This window comes from Anoplophora glabripennis, unplaced genomic scaffold (genome assembly GCF_000390285.2).
Source record: "Anoplophora glabripennis isolate ALB-LARVAE unplaced genomic scaffold, Agla_2.0 scaffold21, whole genome shotgun sequence".
Taxonomy (NCBI): Eukaryota; Metazoa; Arthropoda; class Insecta; order Coleoptera; family Cerambycidae; genus Anoplophora; species Anoplophora glabripennis.
Window position 1 is genome coordinate 342784 of NW_019416454.1, and position 26646 is coordinate 369429.

At 32.0% G+C, this 26646-nt stretch overlaps 1 protein-coding gene across 1 annotated transcript in view; it reads right to left on the bottom strand.

Moving 5' to 3' along the window:
- LOC108906240 (calpain-9-like) overlaps positions 1-26646 on the bottom strand; it is a 287355-nt gene that overhangs the window by 244350 nt on the left and 16359 nt on the right. The window contains exon 2 of the mRNA XM_018709456.1: positions 19188-19583. Coding sequence (XP_018564972.1) covers positions 19188-19503 — 316 coding nt within the window. The 5' untranslated portion in view covers positions 19504-19583. The remainder of the gene's footprint in view (positions 1-19187; positions 19584-26646) is intronic.

Below are 26646 nucleotides of genomic sequence, written 5' to 3' on the forward strand. Positions count from 1 at the left end.
CAAAAAGAATAGAAATCGTGAATCCCAAAAAATCTTGAATAAATGTCATGGATATGAATTACTTCCAAATAAATTCGACGGACTCGAACCAGGTTTTCTTTGATGCTGCTCTTACACTTTTCTTCTTTCGTAGCGAGCTCTTTTCCATTCGAATGACTTATACAGCGGGTTTCTCTTCTGTCTATTCTGATTCGTTCATCTCCTTAATGTCCAACAGAAATCTGCCATCATATTAATATTCCATCTTCCTTGGTATCTATTATCCATTTCACTTATATCTTGTGGAATCTTTCTTCTTGTTCTTCACTGTATCAGGTGAGAGAAAGGCTTCCCAAACCAAGAGGAGTTGAATGATCTCATACGAAATTTGGGATTACCCAAAGATGGAGCTGAATATCTAACAGCAACACTGAAGAAGAAAAATTTGTTGTACAAAAGGAACTAAAGCTTACGTTTATCGTCAGGGAGAAAAGGAGTTTCGGAAATGCGGCTCAGAATACTTTTGATTCAAATTCGATTCGACAAAATTTATAAGAACACTTGATTCAAAGAAAACCTTTTTCTAAATTTTCTCACTCTCATTAATACGATTTTTTACTATTTTAAGCTATTTTTTCTTTTTTGCAAAATCTGTGGGGGATACAGCTAATATACTTCACAAATCAGCGTATCAAAATATATTATAGCTGTTTTACATTGACAATTTATTGATGAATAAATTGACGAAGTTCTTCATGAATAAATTCAAGAATTTATTGGTAAACAGTGTGGTTTTACACTGCTACAGACTTTGTCAAGTTTTTTGACGTATGGATCAGTTCTACCAATGAATCAAAGAAGCAAATAAATTTCAAAAATGTCACCTTTCCACTCATAATTGTAGTGATACAACAGCGGTACCGTTCTGACACATATTATATAAATATTAGTTTTTGTAAGTAACAAATCAGTAAAAACAATGCAAAACTAGCACGACGCCACACAATTATTTACATATTCCAATAACATAACCTCATTACTGATCTGAGGCTGGAAATCTGTTGGGTTGGTACTTCCGAACTTCACGAAGAAATTGACGAAAATTAGAACATGCTCTAATTCGTCAAGAACTTGATGAATAAATTCATGAAGTTATTTGACAGTAGATTTGGTGCATTACACTTGTCCAATTTTTTTATTAAGCGACTTCATGAATTAATTGATCAATAAATTGTCAATGTAAAACAGCTATTAGAAACACACTTGATCAAGGTAAAAAAAAATTTTTCACACACACACACGATTTTTGGCGATTTTTCGCTATTTTTGGTGATTATTCGCTATTATTTTGCGAATTTTGCAAAATCTGGGAAGGATACAACTTAAAAGACTTTAGATTTGGATTCAGCACATCAAAAAAGGTACATAAGAAACCCACTTGATCAAGTTTACAACATATTTTTTCGAATTTTTTGCGGTTGCCATTTTTCACTTTTTGTCAATTACACAAAATTTTGGGGGTGTTTGAGCTAAATGGACTTTAGATTCGGATTCAGCACGTGTAATTTTTTCACATGTTGCAAAATTCGCAAATAGAGAAAAAAACACCTCAATATAGTACTCAATATAGTACTCAATATAATACACTTGATCGGGTGAGTTTCCAGGTTTTATAACTGGATTAACGAACGCTACACGTCATATACCACGCCACGATATGACCTAATGAGGACGATGGGAATAGACAAAGACAACGCACGACAACCATAGAATGGATTTAGCTACAAGTGTACCAAATGCGAGTTTATCTTTAGAATTTATTTAACGAGTACCTATATTTGACTGAAAGTACTCAGTCTTAGTTCAAATATTATCACAAATGAGTAAAATTATCAAATTATTCAATATTGAGTGAAAATGTACTCGATAATTCCACTCTGTACCTTTATAGCTTTCACTTACACCGATTTTCTTACAGTGTTAGTTGCAGTAAAACTACCTACGTTGTACTTCTAACATTATATTTGTCACAGTTTGCTGTCGCTATTTTTTAAGTGAATAGGGCAAGTAAAAACCGAGTTTTTTTTCCTACATACAGCTGTCATCATTCGCAACGCATTACAACAAACATTTTCTCGTCGTAATACCAAGAACTCCGCGTAATAGAAAACAACGACTTACGGCCCACCGTTGAGACGAGCCGTCAATTATTATGACATTAGCGAGGAGAAAGAATGTCTCTCGACAATGTCCACGAAAGATTACGGTATCTGGGAGGAATAAAAATGTGGACAATACAAGAATGCGGAGAGAGAATTTTTGGCAATTAAAGCTGTTAATTGAAAAAGTACGTGATGATTATTAGAACAGATAAAGCACGTTCTGTAGCGGTTTTTTTGGAACCGGCGAAATTAGTAAAATAAACATTTAGCCACGTCGTCGAGAGTGATATCCAGCGTTTATTAAAAATTACACCGTTAGCACGTACCTAGGTAATATACTTAATTTGTATTCTCATCAAACAATATACAGGGTGTACCTAGTGATAGAATACCTAAAAGTAAATTAAATAAAGTTCATATAAACATTTACTTTTAGTTGATGTTTGTAGGAAAGAAAATATCTTTTATTTTATAGGAAAGACGAGCTATTTTTGATCAACTTTTTTTTAAATTAAAATAACCCTTCGACATTATTGAATAAATAGAAAATAACTTCTACAACCGAGCCTCAGACTCGACGAAGCTTTTGCCGAATCACCAATGAAGATGCCGACAATAATAAACGGCGAAACGTTTGGATGTGACAAGTTACAGAAGCCACTATGGACCACCATTATCTGAGGAGCGTTCCCAAGAAAAAGAACCGAGATCAACATCAGAACGGACCTAGGAATTCTGATAGGGGGTCCGCCTCCACATAGTTTAGCCCGAGAACAACAAGGAAAGGTCAAAGATTTATAGTCAAGAGTAAGCTAGGGCGTACGAACCCGGAAAACTACGGTATTTTAAATAATAAGAATTATTTGTCAGAAATTAAATTTTAAATACAGGGTGTAAGAAGTTTGACTGCCATAACTTCAGCATGAGATAGAGTAATCATATTACAGGGGCGTAAGATTAACAGTTTTCAAAATACAGCGAGTATTAATACTGAGGAGATTCATCACAACGTGACAACAGCGCTAACCACGTGTGCACTCGGCAGACTTGTCCTACGGAAAAAATGTAAACAACTATTATTGTGAAACATTTAGGAAAAATTTCCAATTTTTAAATAAATAAAATAATATGTATCGATTTTGTAGTATGAAGATAGTGTTGTGCTTAAATTTTAGCTCGAATTTTAGTAATTATGAATCTCTTAAAACAGGAACTTAACTTTTAATCAAATTATGTATTTGAAAAATATGTAATTAAAGTACCCAAAGATTCACGTCGTCCAAATAATCATACGTATTAAAAATAATTTAGGTACTTATTAAAATGCAAAAACCAGTAATTTTTAAAAGCACAAGTGCAAATCAAACTACAACATATGCTCAAAATGTCCAGCACCATTTTCGATGCACGCACGAATCTAATTTTCGCGCACTCGCTGGAAAACACCTCAAGAAAAGGAAATAGTGGTATGCAAAAAACACTCCGACACGGTCGAATCCAGATACCAACTGAATTTCGTATTGGTGGCTGCTGGACACCTTAGTACCTCTTGTTTGTTAATAAACCACCGCACCGTTGTTACATTGCTCGATATAAATTTTATCGAATTTTAAATTTATTACAACGCTATTTATTTTTTAGAATTAAGCATAAAGTTCAAAAAAATTATAAATATTGTATTTTATTGTATTCTATGCACGCAGTTATGTCAATTTTCCTTAATTAATCGAACTTTCGTACATCAAGTTGGATATTTTGATTTGATTTTTTCCTCGGAAAAGGTTGAGTTTAGGACCCATGTCATATACGGTTTTTTTGTTTATTTTAAGGTATTCTATTATCTGTTAAAATTAAGGCAGTCTAATTTCTAACACCCTGTATAATGTGATTGTAAAAAGTACAAAAATATCAATGGTGTAGGAATTTTGAATTATTTGAGAGATAATAATCATCTAAAAATAAATAATTGATACGCCAATATCTTTTTAAGCTTTTTCTGATTGTTCACTATATTTAAAATTGTACCTACTCGTAGTTATTCCTAATTATAAATTTTTTCTGGAAACGAATACTTTGGAGTTATTTTTTATTCATATGAAGTATGTTGAAGGCTTATTTTAAATTTAAAGAAATAAATATTCAAATTTTCTTTAGAAACACTAACTAGCCCACAATTTTCAAAATATTTAATGACGTCGAAATTGTGAAGTTCTTAGAGACGTGATCTCCCAACATTTCCGTCACTGGTTTTCATGTTTACCTGTAATTAGTTAAGTCGTTTCCTCAAGTTTTATCAATTTAGGTCAAAATGTTAAGATATTGAAAAAAGTATGCCTTTTTTCAGGACGACTTATTGGAAAATTAGTTCTATTATGCTGTAGACAATTAAATTACCTACAATTAAGGTTCCTAAAGGAATATTGCACCAATTTGTTAACTGTAAAATAAAGGTCGAACGCGGAAAAATCAGTTTTCGAAAATTCCGCATTATTTCTTCAAAACGCGATGGATGTTGATGACATTTATGGAAAAGACGGTCAATCCAATGACCAACATGCGTGCTAAAGGCCCTTCCCCGTCATAAAGTGTAATAAAATGTCTACTAATATTTTTTTACGTTCAAACTCTAATTTGATTGGACTAAGAAAGTCGGAGGTATTACCACTAAGAATACTATAATATTTACGCCACTGATTTTTTTAAATGTAATCGATCAACTAAATTAGTAATTAAATTTCTAAACAAGGTTTCTTTTTTATAACATTCAAAAAATCAGTTTTATTTTAAAACATTCAGTTCCTTGGAGAAATAAATGAAAACTTTGACGCTGTTGATTTTAGCAGCTGTAAATAAAAATACTATGTATAAATAAAATTGTGTACCAACATTACGAAGTTCATTAGTATTCATTCGACACACGCATAGAGGTCAGTCATATTATTTTTATTTATATTTTTATAGGTACTCACTCGAACATGTTTGTACGCCTTCGCTTTTACTTACAATCCAACCACATACATTATTTTTATACTTTTTGCTGTTGAAATAATGAAAACAAAATATACAAGTAATAAAGCCACCTACACACTGTACGTTTTCATATTCAAATTACGCGAATATATTCTAGCGTTTGCGCAAACTGTAAATATAGACAATGATATTTACCTACGAGTACATAATTTTGAATAAAGAAATAAATTTCGGCTTTCCTTCCGGAAGTATTTTTTATGCAAATCATATTTTTAAAATAATATTACAGTACTTTCAATAAAAAAATATAAATAAGTACTACGTATATAGACCTTGAAGAATGAACTTGCAAAGGAATCCATTTCACATACGACAAACAATTGATGCTATTATTCCACATGCAACTAGATATAGCGCTAAAGGTGACACTTGTGTTAAATTAGCGTTTGTTTTTTACGAGGTTTCTTATTTATATCTCATATCCATCCGAAATAATAGCAAAATTACATATCTTAAGTATTATTTTCGAATTTCCTCCACATGATTCGCTGACATCGTTCTCATAATTCAAACTTTAATGTTCTTTCAAGACTTCTCTGCTGGGTTCCCGTATTAAAAAATAATTCCGATAGCCTTTTAGAAACGAAAATCTCCCAGAAAACTATCTAGAGCGCGCATAATCTAATAATAATCAAGGACATTTTTTACCTCATTTTCTCTTAATGGACATTCCAGATTGATAGCAAAATGCATTTGAATGGAAATTGATATACGAGGGGGCGTTACAAAAATGTTCTCCCTAATGATGAAACTAAAACTTTTTTTAAATAATTCTATTTTTCAACCTAATCCCTCTTGTTAAAAATTTTATGGTATTGTGATGATTTATTTTCACAATTCTAAGGTGGCTAGGTTTAAATTTTTGCTCGCAGACTTTGATAACTGCATATTTGGTTATTATTGTATATTACTTTATTATGTCCAATTTCCGCTACCATATTTTTTTTATACGAAATATAATTCATGTTTCAAATTAACAACTAAAATCATAATTAGCGGTTTGTTATATCAACTTTGTTTAATTTATTTTGTTAGACATATGCAAATAATCGCACAAATTTAAAATAAATATGCATGATTTTTCTTAACAGAAAACTTATAGGCAACTGGCACTGCGGTATATACAAGGTGTTAATAAACTTATGTCAAATATTTTTGTAATTTTAAAATATGACTTACATTGATTGCAAGAAGCCTTTTGAGATGTACCCACCATTTGCTTGCACACAAGCTTCAGCGCGACGTATCCAATTCGCTCGCATGTGTTGCAACATTGCCACGTCCCACAGCGGGAAATATTGGACAAAATTCTCGCCACTCGACAATTATAATCGTCGATTCGTGATTTTTTTTTAATGATCTCGTGGTAATCTGAATTTTCATATTCCGGTGAGGTTTTTTCGATAAACCCTTTTTTTAATGCTTAGGTAGCGCTCCAACCTCAATGTTGAAGCAAAAATTTTTAAATACTCGATGTTCAGTTGTAGAAAAAAATGTTTAAAAAGTATCTGCTATTAATAAAATTGATTATTATGACCCTTGATGATATATCTGACGTTTTTTCTTCAAAAACCTAACCTCAAAATTATTAATTCTAACCTAAAAGCCTTAAACGAAATTTACATTGGAAAAAAGTTTTTTTACATGCCAAAAGTACGAAATAGATTAAATAGAACCCTACGTAACATGTTATACCCAAACCATGAATTTGAATCTAAAAAACCTAACCTCAAAACCAACATTAACTAAGTTTAAACTCACTAAATTAAGGATTAATAAAAAAAAATTAAAAATATCTTTATTGTACAGAGATTCGATCAACAATTTTGGCAAATTTCCGACAAGTTGTGACATCAGTTAACTTAGTTTTTGCTCCTTTTTCACCCCCTTTAAATTTGTGCTTAAAAGAAAAACGTGAAAATAACAAAACGACACAAATATGTCAACCCATCAAAGAACAACAGAAACTAACAGTAAAATACAAAAGTACCTCACGGAAAATTACAGCAACATTATTTTTTGCGTAATAAACTTAATCGAATTAACTATCTGGTGGCAAAGCTCGTGCCCACTTGATCTTTACGACGAGTGTTGCGGTAAACAAGATATCAGTGTTTGAAAATCATTTTGTATCGGTGAGAAGTGTTTTATTGTATTTGAAACATATTATTTGTGTATTGCAATCAATTTCATAAATGTGCTCTAATTAGAGGTTATGATTCTACTACAAAAACTAGACATCTTTGGCTTAGCAGGTTGTTGACTTAAATGTGTTTTAAAGTGACTAGCTGTTTACATGCCCTATTTTTCAATAATTAGATAATAAGTTTGTGAAATTATTATTTTTTTAAGTAATTTGAAGATTTGTTTTTAAATAATGCAATTTTAAACTTTATGATGATGTTTAACTTGCTGAAATAAATTTTTCTATCGTTCTCTGCATTTTTTGTTCAAGATTACTGTACAATATTCCCTTTTAAAATCAGTTACTAATAATTTTACTATCGTCAATGCGGAACATTAAAGATACATTTAACCTGTAATCTGAAATTAAAAAATCGATATTTTTAATTATTTCCTTGACACATGACTTGGCAATTTCGCAAATCGTCGGTACAATATCTTCGCAAATATTCATAACTTAAAAAAAAATAATTCCCAATCTTCAGACAAAATTACAAAGGTTCAAATTTCGCCCGTGTTTATATATCATTTATAGTTGATAAAAGTAACATTGTAACTTGCACAACGTATATTTTCATTAAAAGGAAAGACATTTCAGTTGGGAAATTTACTCGCGCCTCTCCGGAGACCCGGAACTCACGCTGATAAATAAAAACCCGACCCAACTCGTAAAAATACCCCCATTCCTATAAACACCCTCCTCAACTTCACTGAACGCACCCTAAACCCCTAACCCCATCCCTTTCCCTCCGATCTGACCATTAACAACTTAGAAACTGGAATTAAATCATCAAGGAGGCCATGACAGCGTTATAAACTGCCTCTGGTTGCTAAATATGGAGCTGGACGTTTTGACAAATTCTATTCTGGGTCGAGTTGTCCGATCAAAGCGAATTCGGTATTCACGGTAGTCGATCAAGTACGAACGCCCTTAACAAGCTCAAAGCAACCTACACTATATAATGCTACGTAAGTAATTACTTGAGGATGTATAGAAACCGAAAGGAATACACCATACCAATCTCCCAAATGTTTAAATTGAGGGGTTAAGAGCGAAAAGATCCAAGTGACAAAATTATTGATATGAGAAAATAAGCATAAAAGTTAGCGGGGAAGTCAAGTAGTACTTACAAAGTACACAGAGTATTTAGTAATTTTTTATGAACGGTCCACAATGGATAAACTCAAGATTGCCATGGAATTCATGCGTGTCTATATTCTTCCTAATTTAGTTCAAATTTTTCTGTTTTGAAATTTATTATCTCGAACATTAGTTACAATGTGTCTTACAGTTCATCATAAACTGCAAACATACCTATTTGTTTGAAAACTACCAGTTCCTTAAAAAATATATATACATATTTAAAATTTAATATTAATGTAGGAATTATTCAAGACAAATGTAGCATATTATAATCAAACTTATGTTTTCTTGAAAGAAAATTGTAGGTCACAGGTGGGAAGTAGCATGATAGATAGAGCCAGTATTTACACTCTGTGTATACACATCTCCTTGTGAGTAACGCCACTAAAGCAGCTAGATCGTTCTAACGACATAATGATGAGGACATAAAATTCTTAATGAAAATTGTGTTAATATCAAAGTAGATGTAGGTACATATTATTCTTCAAATTGAATTGAATAATGAATAAAATATTGATATACGCACACCCGCAACCCGGTATATCCACGGAGTGAAATACGAACATAATTAAAGGAAACACATGAAAAACGCATTCAGATAGGTACATCAGCAGCAAGAACGTACACTCTGGTTCTTGTACATAACTCGGACAGTCAAGAACGTATCAGATATCTTTATTATTATTGTTATTAGGCCTTAATGCTTGACAACGGCCGTTCAAATCCTATGAGCAACAATAAGTGGGGAAGTAAAGCCTGAGATAATTACACGCCTTGCCGGCTTATCTGGTGAGAACTGTAGTCGACGACAAAGGCAGGCCAGACTCGCGGAGGTAAAAGTGCAATTTCAAGTGTCAGAGGATATCTGGAGCACCGTTTCCGGGGACGGGGCGACTTTGGCACGCATTGGCAGGCCATTTAGGTCGTTAAGATAGGTGGCACTTAGGCTAGAGTCGTCTGGGAACTAGCGAGTATTCTATTATTTTATTGACTATAACAGAATTAAGAACCAAGAGGTTGGCAGTATGTACCAGGTTCGGTCGCTGACGCAGCAACTCGACAGTGAAATATTTGAAAAACTTGTTCCCACATTTATTTAGCCATATCCATATACAGGTCTGGTCGCCCAGTTGAAGAATGATCACGCGGGCAAACGCGACACAAACACAACCGCACTGGGCGACGTGGCCATAAATTCAGTTGTCAACAAATGGCCTAGCAGTGCAGTGCAGCAATGCGGAATTTGGTGTGATTCGGGTAATTTTAATTTATTATAGGCACCTTCTATTAATTATTCATATTACAATCGCCATCAATATAATAAAATTGTTTGAGGACATAAATAATTAAAATATGTTGTTGGTTAAATGAACACATAATAGAAATTGTTACACATTATATACAAATTATTATAATTTTTTACCTTTAGCAGAAAACTTTTTTAGGGACGCCTATAAAACTAATTAAATTTTATTGCTAGGCGTTTTTATACATGTTCAACTGACTTCGGATCGTTTTCAATCTGGGAAGTTCTTCCAAAATTCGCCAACAATGGGTAATAAACAGGCGTAATTAAAAATATTTTTACAGTTTAGAAATCGTATTCAAATTCATGTATTTCAAAAAGTATGATTATTTAAAAAATATACAGGGGCCGCTATAAAACTTGCAACAAATAGGAAACATTCTTATTTATGATTTTAGAAAATATGTTTTCTTCTAATAATTTTTGCTCGTCTAAATATCAAATAACGNACAACTAAAATCATAATTAGCGGTTTGTTATATCAACTTTGTTTAATTTATTTTGTTAGACATATGCAAATAATCGCACAAATTTAAAATAAATATGCATGATTTTTCTTAACAGAAAACTTATAGGCAACTGACACAGCGGTATATACAAGGTGTTAATAAACTTATGTCAAATATTTTTGTAATTTTAAAATATGACTTACATTGATTGCAAGAAGCCTTTTGAGATGTACCCACCATTTGCTTGCACACAAGCTTCAGCGCGACGTATCCAATTCGCTCGCATGTGTTGCAACATTGCCACGTCCCACAGCGGGAAATATTGGACAAAATTCTCGCCACTCGACAATTATAATCGTCGATTCGTGATTTTTTTTTAATGATCTCGTGGTAATCTGAATTTTCATATTCCGGTGAGGTTTTTTCGATAAACCCTTTTTTTAATGCTTAGGTAGCGCTCCAACCTCAATGTTGAAGCAAAAATTTTTAAATACTCGATGTTCAGTTGTAGAAAAAAATGTTTAAAAGGTATCTGCTATTAATAAATTTGATTATTATGACTCTTGATGATATATCTGATGTTTTTTCTTCAAAAACCTAACCTCAAAATTATTAATTCTAACCTAAAAGCCTTAAACGAAATTTACATTGGAAAAAAGTTTTTTCATGCCAAAAGTACGAAATAGATTCATTAGAACCCTACGTAACATGTTATACCCAAACCATGAATTTGAATCTAAAAAACCTAACCTCAAAACCAACATTAACTAAGTTTAAACTCACTAAATTAAGGATTAATAAAAAAAAATTAAAAATATCTTTATTGTACAGAGATTCGATCAACAATTTTGGCAAATTTCCGACAAGTTGTGACATCAGTTAACTTAGTTTTTGCTCCTTTTTCACCCCCTTTAAATTTGTGCTTAAAAGAAAAACGTGAAAATAACAAAACGACACAAATATGTCAACCCATCAAAGAACAACAGAAACTAACAGTAAAATACAAAAGTACCTCACGGAAAATTACAGCAACATTATTTTTTGCGTAATAAACTTAATCGAATTAACTATCTGGTGGCAAAGCTCGTGCCCACTTGATCTTTACGACGAGTGTTGCGGTAAACAAGATATCAGTGTTTGAAAATCATTTTGTATCGGTGAGAAGTGTTTTATTGTATTTGAAACATATTATTTGTGTATTGCAATCAATTTCATAAATGTGCTCTAATTAGAGGTTATGATTCTACTACAAAAACTAGACATCTTTGGCTTAGCAGGTTGTTGACTTAAATGTGTTTTAAAGTGACTAGCTGTTTACATGCCCTATTTTTCAATAATTAGATAATAAGTTTGTGAAATTATTATTTTTTTAAGTAATTTGAAGATTTGTTTTTAAATAATGCAATTTTAAACTTTATGATGATGTTTAACTTGCTGAAATAAATTTTTCTATCGTTCTCTGCATTTTTTGTTCAAGATTACTGTACAATATTCCCTTTTAAAATCAGTTACTAATAATTTTACTATCGTCAATGCGGAACATTAAAGATACATTTAACCTGTAATCTGAAATTAAAAAATCGATATTTTTAATTATTTCCTTGACACATGACTTGGCAATTTCGCAAATCGTCGGTACAATATCTTCGCAAATATTCATAACTTAAAAAAAAATAATTCCCAATCTTCAGACAAAATTACAAAGGTTCAAATTTCGCCCGTGTTTATATATCATTTATAGTTGATAAAAGTAACATTGTAACTTGCACAACGTATATTTTCATTAAAAGGAAAGACATTTCAGTTGGGAAATTTACTCGCGCCTCTCCGGAGACCCGGAACTCACGCTGATAAATAAAAACCCGACCCAACTCGTAAAAATACCCCCATTCCTATAAACACCCTCCTCAACTTCACTGAACGCACCCTAAACCCCTAACCCCATCCCTTTCCCTCCGATCTGACCATTAACAACTTAGAAACTGGAATTAAATCATCAAGGAGGCCATGACAGCGTTATAAACTGCCTCTGGTTGCTAAATATGGAGCTGGACGTTTTGACAAATTCTATTCTGGGTCGAGTTGTCCGATCAAAGCGAATTCGGTATTCACGGTAGTCGATCAAGTACGAACGCCCTTAACAAGCTCAAAGCAACCTACACTATATAATGCTACGTAAGTAATTACTTGAGGATGTATAGAAACCGAAAGGAATACACCATACCAATCTCCCAAATGTTTAAATTGAGGGGTTAAGAGCGAAAAGATCCAAGTGACAAAATTATTGATATGAGAAAATAAGCATAAAAGTTAGCGGGGAAGTCAAGTAGTACTTACAAAGTACACAGAGTATTTAGTAATTTTTTATGAACGGTCCACAATGGATAAACTCAAGATTGCCATGGAATTCATGCGTGTCTATATTCTTCCTAATTTAGTTCAAATTTTTCTGTTTTGAAATTTATTATCTCGAACATTAGTTACAATGTGTCTTACAGTTCATCATAAACTGCAAACATACCTATTTGTTTGAAAACTACCAGTTCCTTAAAAAATATATATACATATTTAAAATTTAATATTAATGTAGGAATTATTCAAGACAAATGTAGCATATTATAATCAAACTTATGTTTTCTTGAAAGAAAATTGTAGGTCACAGGTGGGAAGTAGCATGATAGATAGAGCCAGTATTTACACTCTGTGTATACACATCTCCTTGTGAGTAACGCCACTAAAGCAGCTAGATCGTTCTAACGACATAATGATGAGGACATAAAATTCTTAATGAAAATTGTGTTAATATCAAAGTAGATGTAGGTACATATTATTCTTCAAATTGAATTGAATAATGAATAAAATATTGATATACGCACACCCGCAACCCGGTATATCCACGGAGTGAAATACGAACATAATTAAAGGAAACACATGAAAAACGCATTCAGATAGGTACATCAGCAGCAAGAACGTACACTCTGGTTCTTGTACATAACTCGGACAGTCAAGAACGTATCAGATATCTTTATTATTATTGTTATTAGGCCTTAATGCTTGACAACGGCCGTTCAAATCCTATGAGCAACAATAAGTGGGGAAGTAAAGCCTGAGATAATTACACGCCTTGCCGGCTTATCTGGTGAGAACTGTAGTCGACGACAAAGGCAGGCCAGACTCGCGGAGGTAAAAGTGCAATTTCAAGTGTCAGAGGATATCTGGAGCACCGTTTCCGGGGACGGGGCGACTTTGGCACGCATTGGCAGGCCATTTAGGTCGTTAAGATAGGTGGCACTTAGGCTAGAGTCGTCTGGGAACTAGCGAGTATTCTATTATTTTATTGACTATAACAGAATTAAGAACCAAGAGGTTGGCAGTATGTACCAGGTTCGGTCGCTGACGCAGCAACTCGACAGTGAAATATTTGAAAAACTTGTTCCCACATTTATTTAGCCATATCCATATACAGGTCTGGTCGCCCAGTTGAAGAATGAGCACGCGGGCAAACGCGACACAAACACAACCGCACTGGGCGACGTGGCCATAAATTCAGTTGTCAACAAATGGCCTAGCAGTGCAGTGCAGCAATGCGGAATTTGGTGTGATTCGGGTAATTTTAATTTATTATAGGCACCTTCTATTAATTATTCATATTACAATCGCCATCAATATAATAAAATTGTTTGAGGACATAAATAATTAAAATATGTTGTTGGTTAAATGAACACATAATAGAAATTGTTACACATTATATACAAATTATTATAATTTTTTACCTTTAGCAGAAAACTTTTTTAGGGACGCCTATAAAACTAATTAAATTTTATTGCTAGGCGTTTTTATACATGTTCAACTGACTCCGGATCGTTTTCGATATGGGAAGTTCTTCCAAAATTCGCCAACAATGGGTAATAAACAGGCGTAATTAAAAATATTTTTACAGTTTAGAAATCGTATTCAAATTCATGTATTTCAAAAAGTATGATAATTTAAAAAATATACAGGGGCCGCTATAAAACTTGCAACAAATAGGAAACATTCTTATTTATGATTTTAGAAAATATGTTTTCTTCTAATAATTTTTGCTCGTCTAAATATCAAATAACGCTACGATATACAAAGTGATTTTTTTATTTAGGAGAAACATTATTTTACTTGGCTAAAATAAATTTTAAAAAAGATTATCGGAAACTTTTCAAAATTTTTAGCTTCTAATAACGTTAATTTACATATCATACATATCAACCAGAAAAACACGTACATATTTCAAAGCGGCGCTGCACTAAATGTGTGACTACGCTTTCGTTTGTTGAAAATGCATGAAACAAAGTTTGTTCGAAAGAGGAATCTTCAAACTTTCCTTCTTTTACAGGGAAAAAATAACTCCTTCCTTAAGAAAACTATGTGCTATCACCGCGAATCGACTGCCAACTAAATTCTAGTTGGCAGTCGAACTTTGTGCTTTTTTACAAAGTTAATGGGACAACCAGTCAACTAAAGAAAATTGGATAAATATTTAGCAACATAAAACCAAGCGAAATGCGGCATGCATTTTGTATGAATCGATTTCAGCAAAAATTTGCATGTTTTACTTCATTCATATTTTTAGGTTATAAGCGCTAGCTCCACTTTTTTTCTTCCAGCACGGAGAAAACATCTAAGTATTGTGTTTCAGTATACAGGATGTAACAAGTTTGACTGCCATTACTTCAGCATGAGATAGAGTAATCATAAATGAACAAAAAAATTGTATATTACAGGGGCGTAAGATTAAGAGTTTCCAAAATACAGCGAGTATTAATATTGGGGAGTTTCATCACAACGTGACAACAGCGCTTAACCTGCTGATGCACGCCACGTGTACACGCGGCAGACTTGTCCTACGGAAAAAATGTAAAAAGCTATTGTTGTGAAACATTTAGTAAATTTCAAGACAATTGTTTTCCAGTTTTTAAATAAATAAAATAAAATGTAGCGATTTTAAAGTACAAAGATAGTGTTGTGCTTAAATTTTAGCTCGAAAAAAACTTTAGGTACTTACCAAAAAGCAAAATTCAGTAATTTTTAAACACACAAGTACAAAACAAACTACAACATATGCTCAAAATGTCCTCTCGTTGGAAAACACCTAAAGAAAAGGAAGTAGTGGCACGCAAAAAACATTTCGACACGGTCGAATCCACATACCAACTGAATTGCGTATTGGTGGTTGCTGGACACCTTAGTACCTCGTGTTAATAAACCGCCGCGCCGTTGTCACATTGCTCGATATGAATTTTGTCCAATTTTAAATTTATTACAACGCTAATTATTTTTTAGAAATAAGCATAAAGTTAAAAAAGTGATAAACATTGTAAACACCCGAAAAAAAAGATAGGAATGAAAACACCCGTAATACAGATTAATACCGAAGAAGAATACAATAGGGTATAAATTTATAAATTATATAATTTATTCAAAAAATAAGTTTTTGCAGTTTTCCGTACATTTCCCGAATTTTCCCGATCCGCACCCATGCAGAAAAATTTTTAATAGTACCATAAAACCGCAGCAGCCAAAGCACGCGTCGGTATGTAGATATGTGCAAAGTAACTGCAGATTCGAAAAAACAAATAACGGAAATCGGTCAATTTAAGTAACTTGTAACCGTACAATGCGAATCATCATATAAACAAACAACATTCGAGCGTTTTTGTTAAGGAAAAGATTAAAAAAACCGATTAGTGCGCAACCCAGATCGTAAGGTTAACTTCACCTTCATGGTTGTTAGCTCTGAAAAAAATTCAGATTCAATTAGTTAGAACTACTGTATTTCATTGATGCAATGTACAACGGACTCGAACAGTTACTATTAGGTACCCAAATAAATACTTCATTTCCTTTTTTTTTTGTTAGAAAATTGTTCTACAAAAGTGTTCCTCCTTAGCCTTTTAGACAACCAATTTTAAAAAGCTTCCAATGAGATACCAAATTGGTAAAATACGGTAATTGGTAAATATAAAATAAATATAAGAATAACCTACACATCACACCAAAATTTTTTTAAAGACTTTTTCTTAAGAAAATGTGGAGTCATTTATATAAGGTGAATCCAAGACAGTCCCTAATATTGAGCCCTGTGGAACTCCAAATCCTATTTACACATATTTAGACTTTCTTAGACTTAGCAGTAAGATTATTTTTAAACACCTTCCAATAACAAATACGTTTTTCATTCAAGCTGATAGTTTGACCAAAGTCAGAGACAACTTAAAATTAGTAACTTGAATCTAATAACAAATCTAAACAAAATGGTGGCATTAAATATAAGTAAAGAAGTTTATTATTTTTGTATTTAATTTAATAATTATTAAAGCATGCCTACATATTTACCAAATTCGCGATAATTTATGATGAATGTAATTATTCATATAAAATAAAAACATGGTTAACCTTGTCCGTTGCATAACATTTTTGTAACAGAATATTTTGCAATGTTAATGAATGAAGAAATAATAAAAGTTTGGCGAGGTAAACTAAATTATGATAGTACTGACAATTGATTTATACTTGGTGTATATCAACAAGTTATTTCGTATATAATGTATTATATTATACAGGGTGATTCACAAATGCTGACCAAAAATGGCATTTTTTGGTAAATTTTAAGGGGAGTTTTATTTAGGACGCTTCCTTAAAAAGATACAGGGTGTTAAACTTCAAACAATATGATTAATTTTTTTAAATAATTTAAAAACTAGTGGCGTACTATTTTATTTAGAAAAATATGCCACCGATACCCTGTATCTCCGCCACTGGAGCATGTAAATTTTAGGAAAAGCCCTCAGATTTTGGACAATATGCCCAACAAATTAGTTCACTCACTAGTTGTTAACAAATTATTTAAAAGAATTTAAAATATTTTTTGAAGTTTAACACACTGTATCTTTCTAAAGCGTTTCTAGCGTTCTAAATAAAAACTTTATAGGAAAAACTCCACTTAAAATTCACCAACGAATACGAGGTTTCATTTTTGGTCGCCATTTGTGAATCACTCTGTATTTACCCGAAGTTAGTTAAATTTATTTATTTTTTTACGCTCTTTTTCTCACAATTTCGCATTAAATACTCATGAAACCTCAAAAAAATCAATTTTGAAAAATAAACATTTTAAAAAAATTGCGTTATCTTGACAATTTTTTTTTCGATAGTTGATGAGAATTTAAAAAATTTGTTTCATTTTAATCATTAATTGATGTTTAATGAGCACTAACCTGCTCCTTTAATTTTTTATAAAAGCCATGTGCAGTTTTGAAAAAAAATGTAAAATGTTTGCGTTGTATTTTTTTCTCGAGATTACAAAAGTAGAATCTTCAAGCTTCAAGATCTCGTTCAAGATGCTTCTTTTTTTTCTCAATACGACCATTATTCACGATTTACAGCCTTTCAAAAATCACTTAAAATTTTTGAAAATTTTCCTGTTCCTTTAATTTTTTTGCTGAGTTTATTTAAGCGAAGAAATTTTACTTATTGCAACATTATACTTTAATTATATTATACGCAAATAAATGATTTTAAAAAAACATAGATTCTTTGATTAGAAAACTTATTTTTTTACTCTGCTTTAAACCTAATTGAGACAAATTTAAAAACTTTTTTCTCTAATACAATTTTATTATATTACTTAATATTTATTAATTCCATAGAAATGGGAGCTAGCTGAGGAAACGATCTTAAGCAAAATGCGAAAGAGAGAGGATCATCTGCTTACGCATAATACTCCGCAACATTTGCACAAACTCCGATCTGCCCCCTCGTGGATTTTTGTAGGGGCGTAGACCCACCTTAAATCCGCTGTTTACAAAATCGCGGTGCATTTAATTTGCGACGATTTGCATAACTCGGACTTACTATTTTAGTTCCTACTAGCTCCCAGGCTCCCACTGATTGTTTAAAGTCAACAAATGTTTTATTGTCGGTGAATTTCGACGAAGTCAAGCGCGTAACCGCGAATCACCCGCTAATTAGAAATAGTTTGTCACATAGTAGCGGCTTCCAATCTTTTTGTTTTAGAAGACAATGGACCAGTTCCACAAATATTTCTTTGTTAAAATAATGCATTCAAAGTTATAGGAGGTCTGATTTTTGCAGCTGCACATACGAGAAAATAACCGAACATTTTGAATTGCATTATGTAAAATAGAGTAAGTTATTATTCTCCATATTCTATTTTAAATCCTAATAGTATTTCAATTTTTTTACTTCTATGTTATCCATTTTAATTAAATAATAATGATAAAAATAATAAATTCATTTGTTTTTCTACCATCATTTTCGAAAACTTCATAAAAAATCATGCAACTTTTGGATTTCATATTTTTTTATAACTCTTGAAACAAAAAAGTTAAATACATATTATCTGAAATAAAGTAAGTACAATAATACAAAGTGTACAAAAAACATAATTAAAAAAAATAAAACATAAATTGTTTTATGGAAAAGATGAAAATCGATGTTGTTAAAATTCCTGTGTCTTTCAAACGTTCAATTTTGGGGAAGATCTGTATTACCCACGGCAAAATGTGAATTTTACTACCGTTACAGATAATTTACAGAGATAACATGCCACTTTCGAGCACCGCAATGCTGCCGATTTTAATTAACAAAGAATTAGGTAGCCATGAATCGTCATACCAGATCTTAGACGCCGATAGATTTCTAGCAATTGTTTTTTAACGTCGCGAACTCCGATAGCAATGGGAGATTGCAAAAGTAATTGTTTAAATATTGGTATGCATGAATTCTCCTGACATTGTGCGCGAATACAATACAATGGATGGCAGGCGAATAATGAGTCTAATACCACGTTCGTTTTCTCTGACAGAGACGCGCTCGATCGTCAGGCCAATTATTTTAATTACTTTCACCCTGAAGACCGCAAAGCAAAAATAACTCACCTATATGCCCGTTAGTTTTCGCATGTCCATTCTGGTGATAAAACGAAGTGTGTCCGTTGCTATGGCTGTGTCCATTGTGACCGTTGTGACCCACATGAGCACCGTTATGTCCGTTCTGTCCACTATGACCGAGTAGTCCACTATGACTGATAAGTCCGTTATGACCGTTGGGTCCACTATGACTGCTGTGTCCACTGAAAACGTTCACACTGTTGGGTACGTAACCGTTGTGGCCTATGTGACCGTTGTGGCTGTGACCGTTCACGTGACTGTGGCCGTTCAGGTGGCTATGACCACGTAGTATGGTCTGAGGCATTTTGGATCGAGTAAATGGGTATCTCGGGCGTGAGTCTTACATTTTGGAGGTTAGGTTGAGGCGGTTCCAAGCACAGATGTCTGAAAAAGAAGCAGTCCTTGAATTTAACGAATTTCGTGTATAATTTTTTAATACAATCAAAATAAACATCTTAGGAGTAGCATTGGGAATTGATATATATAAAAAAAAACGAAATGATAAGAGAATTGTCCAGAAATGTTGCAGCTAGTACATGATAGACTAAGCTAGACTTAGATAGACAATTTGGTGAGATTTTTTTTATTTGTACTGATTGTAAACAACTTGAAGAATTAATATAATTTCAGTTCTGGATCAAATAACAAGTAATCTTTATATCCAAACAGAGCTTCACTTCATTAAAATAAGTTACGCGCACAAGTGGGTCTATTTAAGAACCTTGAGGCGCTCTCATTGATCCTTATACATTGATAGCCTTCCAGTAGTCACCACGAAGTTGTACATTGTACCATTTTAATAACAGATATTATGAGTCTAAAATAAATATATTTTTTTTCAAAATTGCATATATTTTTTTGTATTTACATGCAAGATGTTTAATTCAAGAAAGATCCATTGAAAGCTTTGATATCAATAACATAGAAAAGTATTTTAAACAACAATAGCACCGAATCATTTTCTTCATATTGTAAAATTATTTTCCGTTTTACAAAGTGTCGGGTTATATATATTTTGTATACCTAGCTTTCTGGTATCAAAGAATATTGTTTGATTGTATTTGAAAACATTTTTTATAAAAAAATTTGAATTTGTGTGATTTAGACTAATGCTAACCTCCGCAATAGAGTAAAAATGCAATAACTAATACTAGAACAGGTTTTTTTTAAAATAAATTTATTAAAAGGGCAAATATCTATTGGTTAGGTAAAAAAAAACAATTTACATTAATCTAGCCACTTTTGACAGTCATTTAAAAATGTCATTTGTTTTAAAAGTTATGTTATTTATACAGGGTGTCCAGAAACTGTACCGACAGCAATGACCTCAAATTATGTAGATATCTTTATGCCTATCTGATCAAAATCACCTTATACAAAAACACTTGCTAAGGCAGCTAGAGCCTTTTGAATGTTGCGACTAGCATTCAATTTTTTTAAATTACTTGCAAAAATGCATTAAAAAAAGATCAAATTTGACACACTCATTAATTTTCAGATGTTCAACCTACACGTGTAAATGTGAAATTTTAATTGTGATAATAAGCTTTTCATTTGTAACGTATATTTTGGACAATTTTTTTTATCTTTGACTTTTTAATACTTCTGATGTCAAATTTGAAGATTTTGTATTTTTACTAACATTAATGTTCTCTTGTTATGACACCTTTTTCGAAAAAAATCCATTTAAATATTTCGTACTTTATTCCTTGCATATTACTAAATTCATTTAAAAAAATTAAAATTGGTTTTGGAAATTTAGCAATACAATAATTATTGTATAATTTTTATTTCAAACAGTTATTAATGTTTTTCGAAATTATATGTTCCCTTTTTAATAAATCAGATTTTATTGTTTCAGCAAATAACCAAATAAGAGACGAGAAGTTTGACAGCAAAAAATGACGTCAAAATAAATAACAAGAGCAAAACTACAAAAAATAATCCTCATAGCGTCCATTAGTTTCAATAATAAATTTATCCTTGTATTTAAAGGAATTCTTGCAAAAATTCCCTTATTATTTCTGAATTCGTTGCAGACATCTTGAATTCGTGTCCAAAGCTGATCAGGTGTTGAAAATATACTAACGATCTCTAAAAATTGCAAGGATTTAGATCTGGATACCTTGCTGTCCAAGCAAATTGACTACGTCTCCCAATCCAGTGATTTCCATATACAGTCTGTCCAAGATAAGGATGGGATAACATTGGGACATTGAAACGGTAAGAGATACGGGGTGGCTCTTTTAGAAAAAGTGTGTTTTTTTATACCTAACAATGCGTCGTTTAGAAAGTTTTAAAATTCCGGGTAGTTCCGGAGATATTCGGAAAAACCCGAAATTTTTCAAAATCGTTTTTTGAAATAAATTGCATATTTACATTGCCACTTTTTTCCTCTATCCAATGGCGTCAACATTTTTGCAATCCGACGTTTCGTCTTCGAGGGGCCAACATCAGGTCAATTTTTTTAAATACGTTGCTGCTATTTTTATGACAAACTCTAAAATCATTTTTAATTCTGAATTAGATGATATTACTATTGTAATCGCTTAAAAATGTTTTTAGATTGTTTGAGCCATCATTTAAAATTTTTCCTGAGTACGGATCTGAACGCTTTCAAAATATCTATTGGAGGAAGTTATAACTATAAAAGTCAATAAAGCACAAAATACCCAACAATTTTTTTAATCAATAATTTTAAAAAGTTATACCTAATAAAAAAATAATAGGAATATAAGAAATGTTTTATTATTTCTAATTAGTATGGCTAATAGTAGTAAAAAAAATTGTTGGATATTTGTTTATTGTATTGGCTGTATTGACTTTTACACTTTTGACTTCATCCAATAGATATTTTGAAAGCGGTCAGAGCCGTACTCAGGAAAAAATTTAAATGATAGCTAAAAACTCTTTTAAGCGATTACAATAATAATATCATCTAATTCAGAATTAAAAATTACTTTAGAGGTTGACATAAAAATAGCAGGAACGTATTTAAAAAATTAACCTGATGATAGCCCTTCGAAGACGAACCGTCGGATTGCAAAAATGTTGACGCCACTGGATAGAGCGAAAAAACTGGCAGTGTAAATATGCAATTTATTTCAAAATTCGTTTTCAAATTAAGCCAGAAAAAATAAAACGATTTTGCAAAATTTCGGGTTTTTCCGGATATCTCTGGAATTACCCGGAACTTTCTAAACAGCATATTGTTAGGTACAAAAAAAATACAATTTTTTTCTAATTTGAGCCATTTCGTATCTCTTACCGTTTCCTAGATCCTAATGCTATCCCATCCTTATCTTGAACACACTGTATATTATTTAAAAAATCACGAACAATCCTACTGAAGTGGTCCGGACAACCGTCATGTTGAAACCTTAAATCATGCAGAATATTTAAATTAATGTTATATGACAAATCCTGTAAAATGTTATTTAAAAAGTTTAAATAATCTTCACGTTTGGGAAGTTGCACTGGTCCAAGCAGACTATTATCAAGAACACCTATCTTTCCTGATAGTTGGTCACTGTTTTATGACATATGGATTGTCACCAACATAGGAATAATTACATATATGCACTATGCCCGTTAAAAATTTCAGCCTTCGTAAAAGTAGATTCTTCACAATTTGTGAAAAAAATAAAGTTCTGTCTGATTTTTTTTTTAATTCTGCAACCAATTCCAAAATTCCATCCATTTCTTGATTTGCCTCATTTTTTATTGAAATATCCTCTTTGTATTCTTCCTTATCGTCAGTTTGTCTTTCCGTTTCATTATGTTTAGGGATTTCTGATTCCGTTTTTCTTATTTTTTGCTGAAGATCTATAAAGAGTGAATGGGATGTCGTCTACTTGGAATATCTATGTGCCGCTACCTGAACGTTACTTCACCATAAACTAAATGAAAACAAAGGCATTTTTTATTTCATGAAGCAATTTAACATACAGCAATAAATAAATGTTTCACAAAAAACTATTTTGACACCTAGACATCTAACAATTTCTGTTGAGTTTATTTGACGTAGGTCATATATTTAGTTCTTGTGACTTCCAAAGCCAATTTTGGCCTATTGGCATTACTAATTTCGCTCTGGTCATACATATTTCACTCTCTGGTGTATTGAAGCTGTCCATTAGCAATTCCCTCGCATGACCTGCGAAGTTTGTGGACTGTGATAAAGTACACTGTCCGGCGATAAAAAAATCTAACGCTAATCCTCCACGAACTCGTTTTTTTTTTAAATTCCGTACGGAACACGCGAGGTGGTCATGCAACAATTAAAAAAAGCAGGCAATTATTAAGCGGACTCTCGTTATTATTATTATTGCCCGGCGAGAACAACAGTTAGTGAAAATGAATAATAAAAAAGGCAGCAGAGCAAAAAAGCCAGCGGCCTGCGACTGACAGGGGTAATAGCTGAGGAGGCAAATAATAATGTTATTAAAATATATATATACCCGCGTCCGTATAGACAATCAAGAGGTAATAGATGTAATTTGGATACAGTTGGATTGGTTGCGCAATACGAAGAACTGCTACACGAGGCTAATGGTCGGGTTCGGGACCTGATCGGGATAATAAAGATATTATTTGAAGCTAAACATGGACGACGTACGGAATTTTTAGTACTTAGTCATGTACCAGGTAATATAGGTAATGTAGATTGCGTAGATGTAGTCGACTATAAAGGACATTGGCACTGGATGTATTTACTTGCGTAACAGCGATTCAAACAGGCTATTTGTGAGGAACAATTTCGCGGAAGTGCCGAAATAATTCAAAATTGAATTTTCTTAAGTAGGTATATTCAGGGTGGGCCAATTTGGATACTTTTCCCAAGTGGTAAATTTTTGAGAAAAATTGAACGGATAGGACTGCATTTCTACAACAATTTGCGTGTCGAATATGTTTTACAATTTTTATATTTTCTAAATTAAAATTTTTAAACATGTTTCGTTTATCATTCTGCGTGAAATGTCCTTTGAAATGGACATGGTATTTAGACAAATAGTATGAATTATTTCTTTTGTACTAGTAGTACCGTCATTGAAGCTTTTCACCTCCGAATTCTTTGAAACTGAACCGATCGACTTGAAATTTGGCAGATAGTTAGAGAAAAGGTCAATGAACATTAGTGACATACCGCTGATTGACGCTTCCACCCTGTTGGAGGTTGACACCTCTTCTCGGGGGTGGAATTTTTTTTTCAATAATAACGCTGGAAATCGATAGAGAATCAAATTTTGAGCTAAAAATATTCGAAGAATTTCTTCGAGAAATCAATAGTAGTTATTCACGATTGAAAACTTCGAATTTTGAGTGAAAAAAAAACACTTTTTCAAAGTATTTTACGCGAATAACTCAAAAACTACGCATTTTATTAAAAACAGTGTAATGAAGTGAATTAGCTTATAAATAAACAAAGAAACTCGTTTTTTAAAAAGTGTCGTACGTTCTATACAAAGCGAAATATGATTAGTGGAAGGGGACTTGTTTTGGAGGGAATACTCGAATCGATGTATTCAACGTCAAATAACGGAAAAAGGATTAATTTTACGTGTACAACGCTCCTAGAGTTTTTTGTAGTACTCAAAAACACCTTCAAAATGAGCACTTATAAAAGTTAATTAGAGCAAAATTGAAGGAGTTATCGTTAAAAACAGATGGGTTGCTCATAATTTTTAAGGAAAAATGACCAGTAAACGCTGTACCATTTCCATCAGATTTAAAATTAATCGTAGACCCTTTACAATTAGTTTTGTTTCAGTGTTTTTCATACGATCCTGAAGTTAGACCGGTTTAGAATGCGTATTTTTTAAATAATGTACGGTAAATTTGAAAACGTATATTTCATTATTAAAAAAAAATGCCTATTTATATAATAACTCTGAAACTATGAAAGATACGTAAAAAATGATAGACAACAAAAATGTAGCTTTTTTTTCGACAAATATTTATATATTTTTTATTCCTATAGCATACAAAATAAAGGAGATGTCACCGCTTGAAGTATTCATTTTAGTGAAAAAACGACCTGTTTCGAGTCCTTCGATCCTTTCCCATTAAAAGACGAAGGTTTTATATGCAAACGATCTTACAGCTCTTCAAATTATTTTTAAAATGCTTTTTAATAGGATACTATAGCTTCAAAATTAACCGAGTTATGGTAAAAAAAAACTAATGACATTTTTTCGGAACAAAATAGGTTTTCTCATTTTTATATATTATATATTATACAAATAAAATAAGTAAAAAAAATTTAGTGCGATTATTTATATGCAGCGTAGCAACTTTTTTATGATTGATTATATTTAAAAATCGATTATAATAAAAATATTTTACATTAATATTGGTAAAAGGGTAGTTTATAAGAGTTGAAAATGGCAAAAGTAAAATATTCTTTCATAAACTATATAAGGGAATTTTTATTTTAAATTATTGCACAATTATAGCATTCCAAGATTTAAAAAAAGTATTTTTTTTCATTTTTTTAACACAGGGGTGATTTATAAGGGTTGAAAAGAGATGAGATACAAATTCTTTCATAAACAATGAGGGAATATTTATTTTAAATAATTGCACCGTTAAAGCATTCCAAGCTTTTAAAAAGTAATTTTTTATCATATTTGTCAATACAGGGGTGGTTTTTAGGGGTTGAAAGGGAAACATTCTTTTATTAGCATGAGGTAACTTTTATTTTAAATAATTGCACGATTTAATCATTCCAAATCTTTAAAAAGTAATTTTTTATCATTATTTTTTGCATAGGGGTTCTTTTTAAGGGTTAAATAAAGGGTCGAAAAGATCAAATAGGTATATCATAAAACATGTTCGAGAACATGGAACATTATTTTATCAATAAAATGCTTAAACTTATTTTTTTCCAATTAGGGGTTGTTTTTACCCCTAAAAACAAAGAGCGTCAATCGGGCTTATGTCAATTTTGAACTTGAGCCTTATTCTATATTTTCATGCAAATCCATGCAGTTTCAATGAATTCGGAGGTTACAGCTGATTTTCAGCTTCAATGACTGTACTATAGAGAAGGGAGTTTTTTCTCGCTGACATCAGCGAAAAAAATCACTCGAGAATGTAAAAGCGGCTTACAGATGTGAACAATATCTTTTTAAAACTAATTATATGGTTAAAATTGGCGAGAAACGAAATAAATGTTTTGACATAAATACGATAAAATGATGAAGAAAATTTGCCTAAAGTAACGAAGAGGCAATTAATAAAATGGGAAACACTCAAAGAGAAAATATATGTGCCACTGTTTCAAACGCTCTTCTGCGACTATTTTAGCTGATTCTAGGGTAGATATTTCCTCTCAAAAGAAAAAAAAATGACGATTGGAAGCCTACTTCAGCAGCAGAAGCGTACATTGAAGACTCTATCGAGAATAAAATTCAAGTTTCAAATAGAATATAATGGTTGAAGTTTC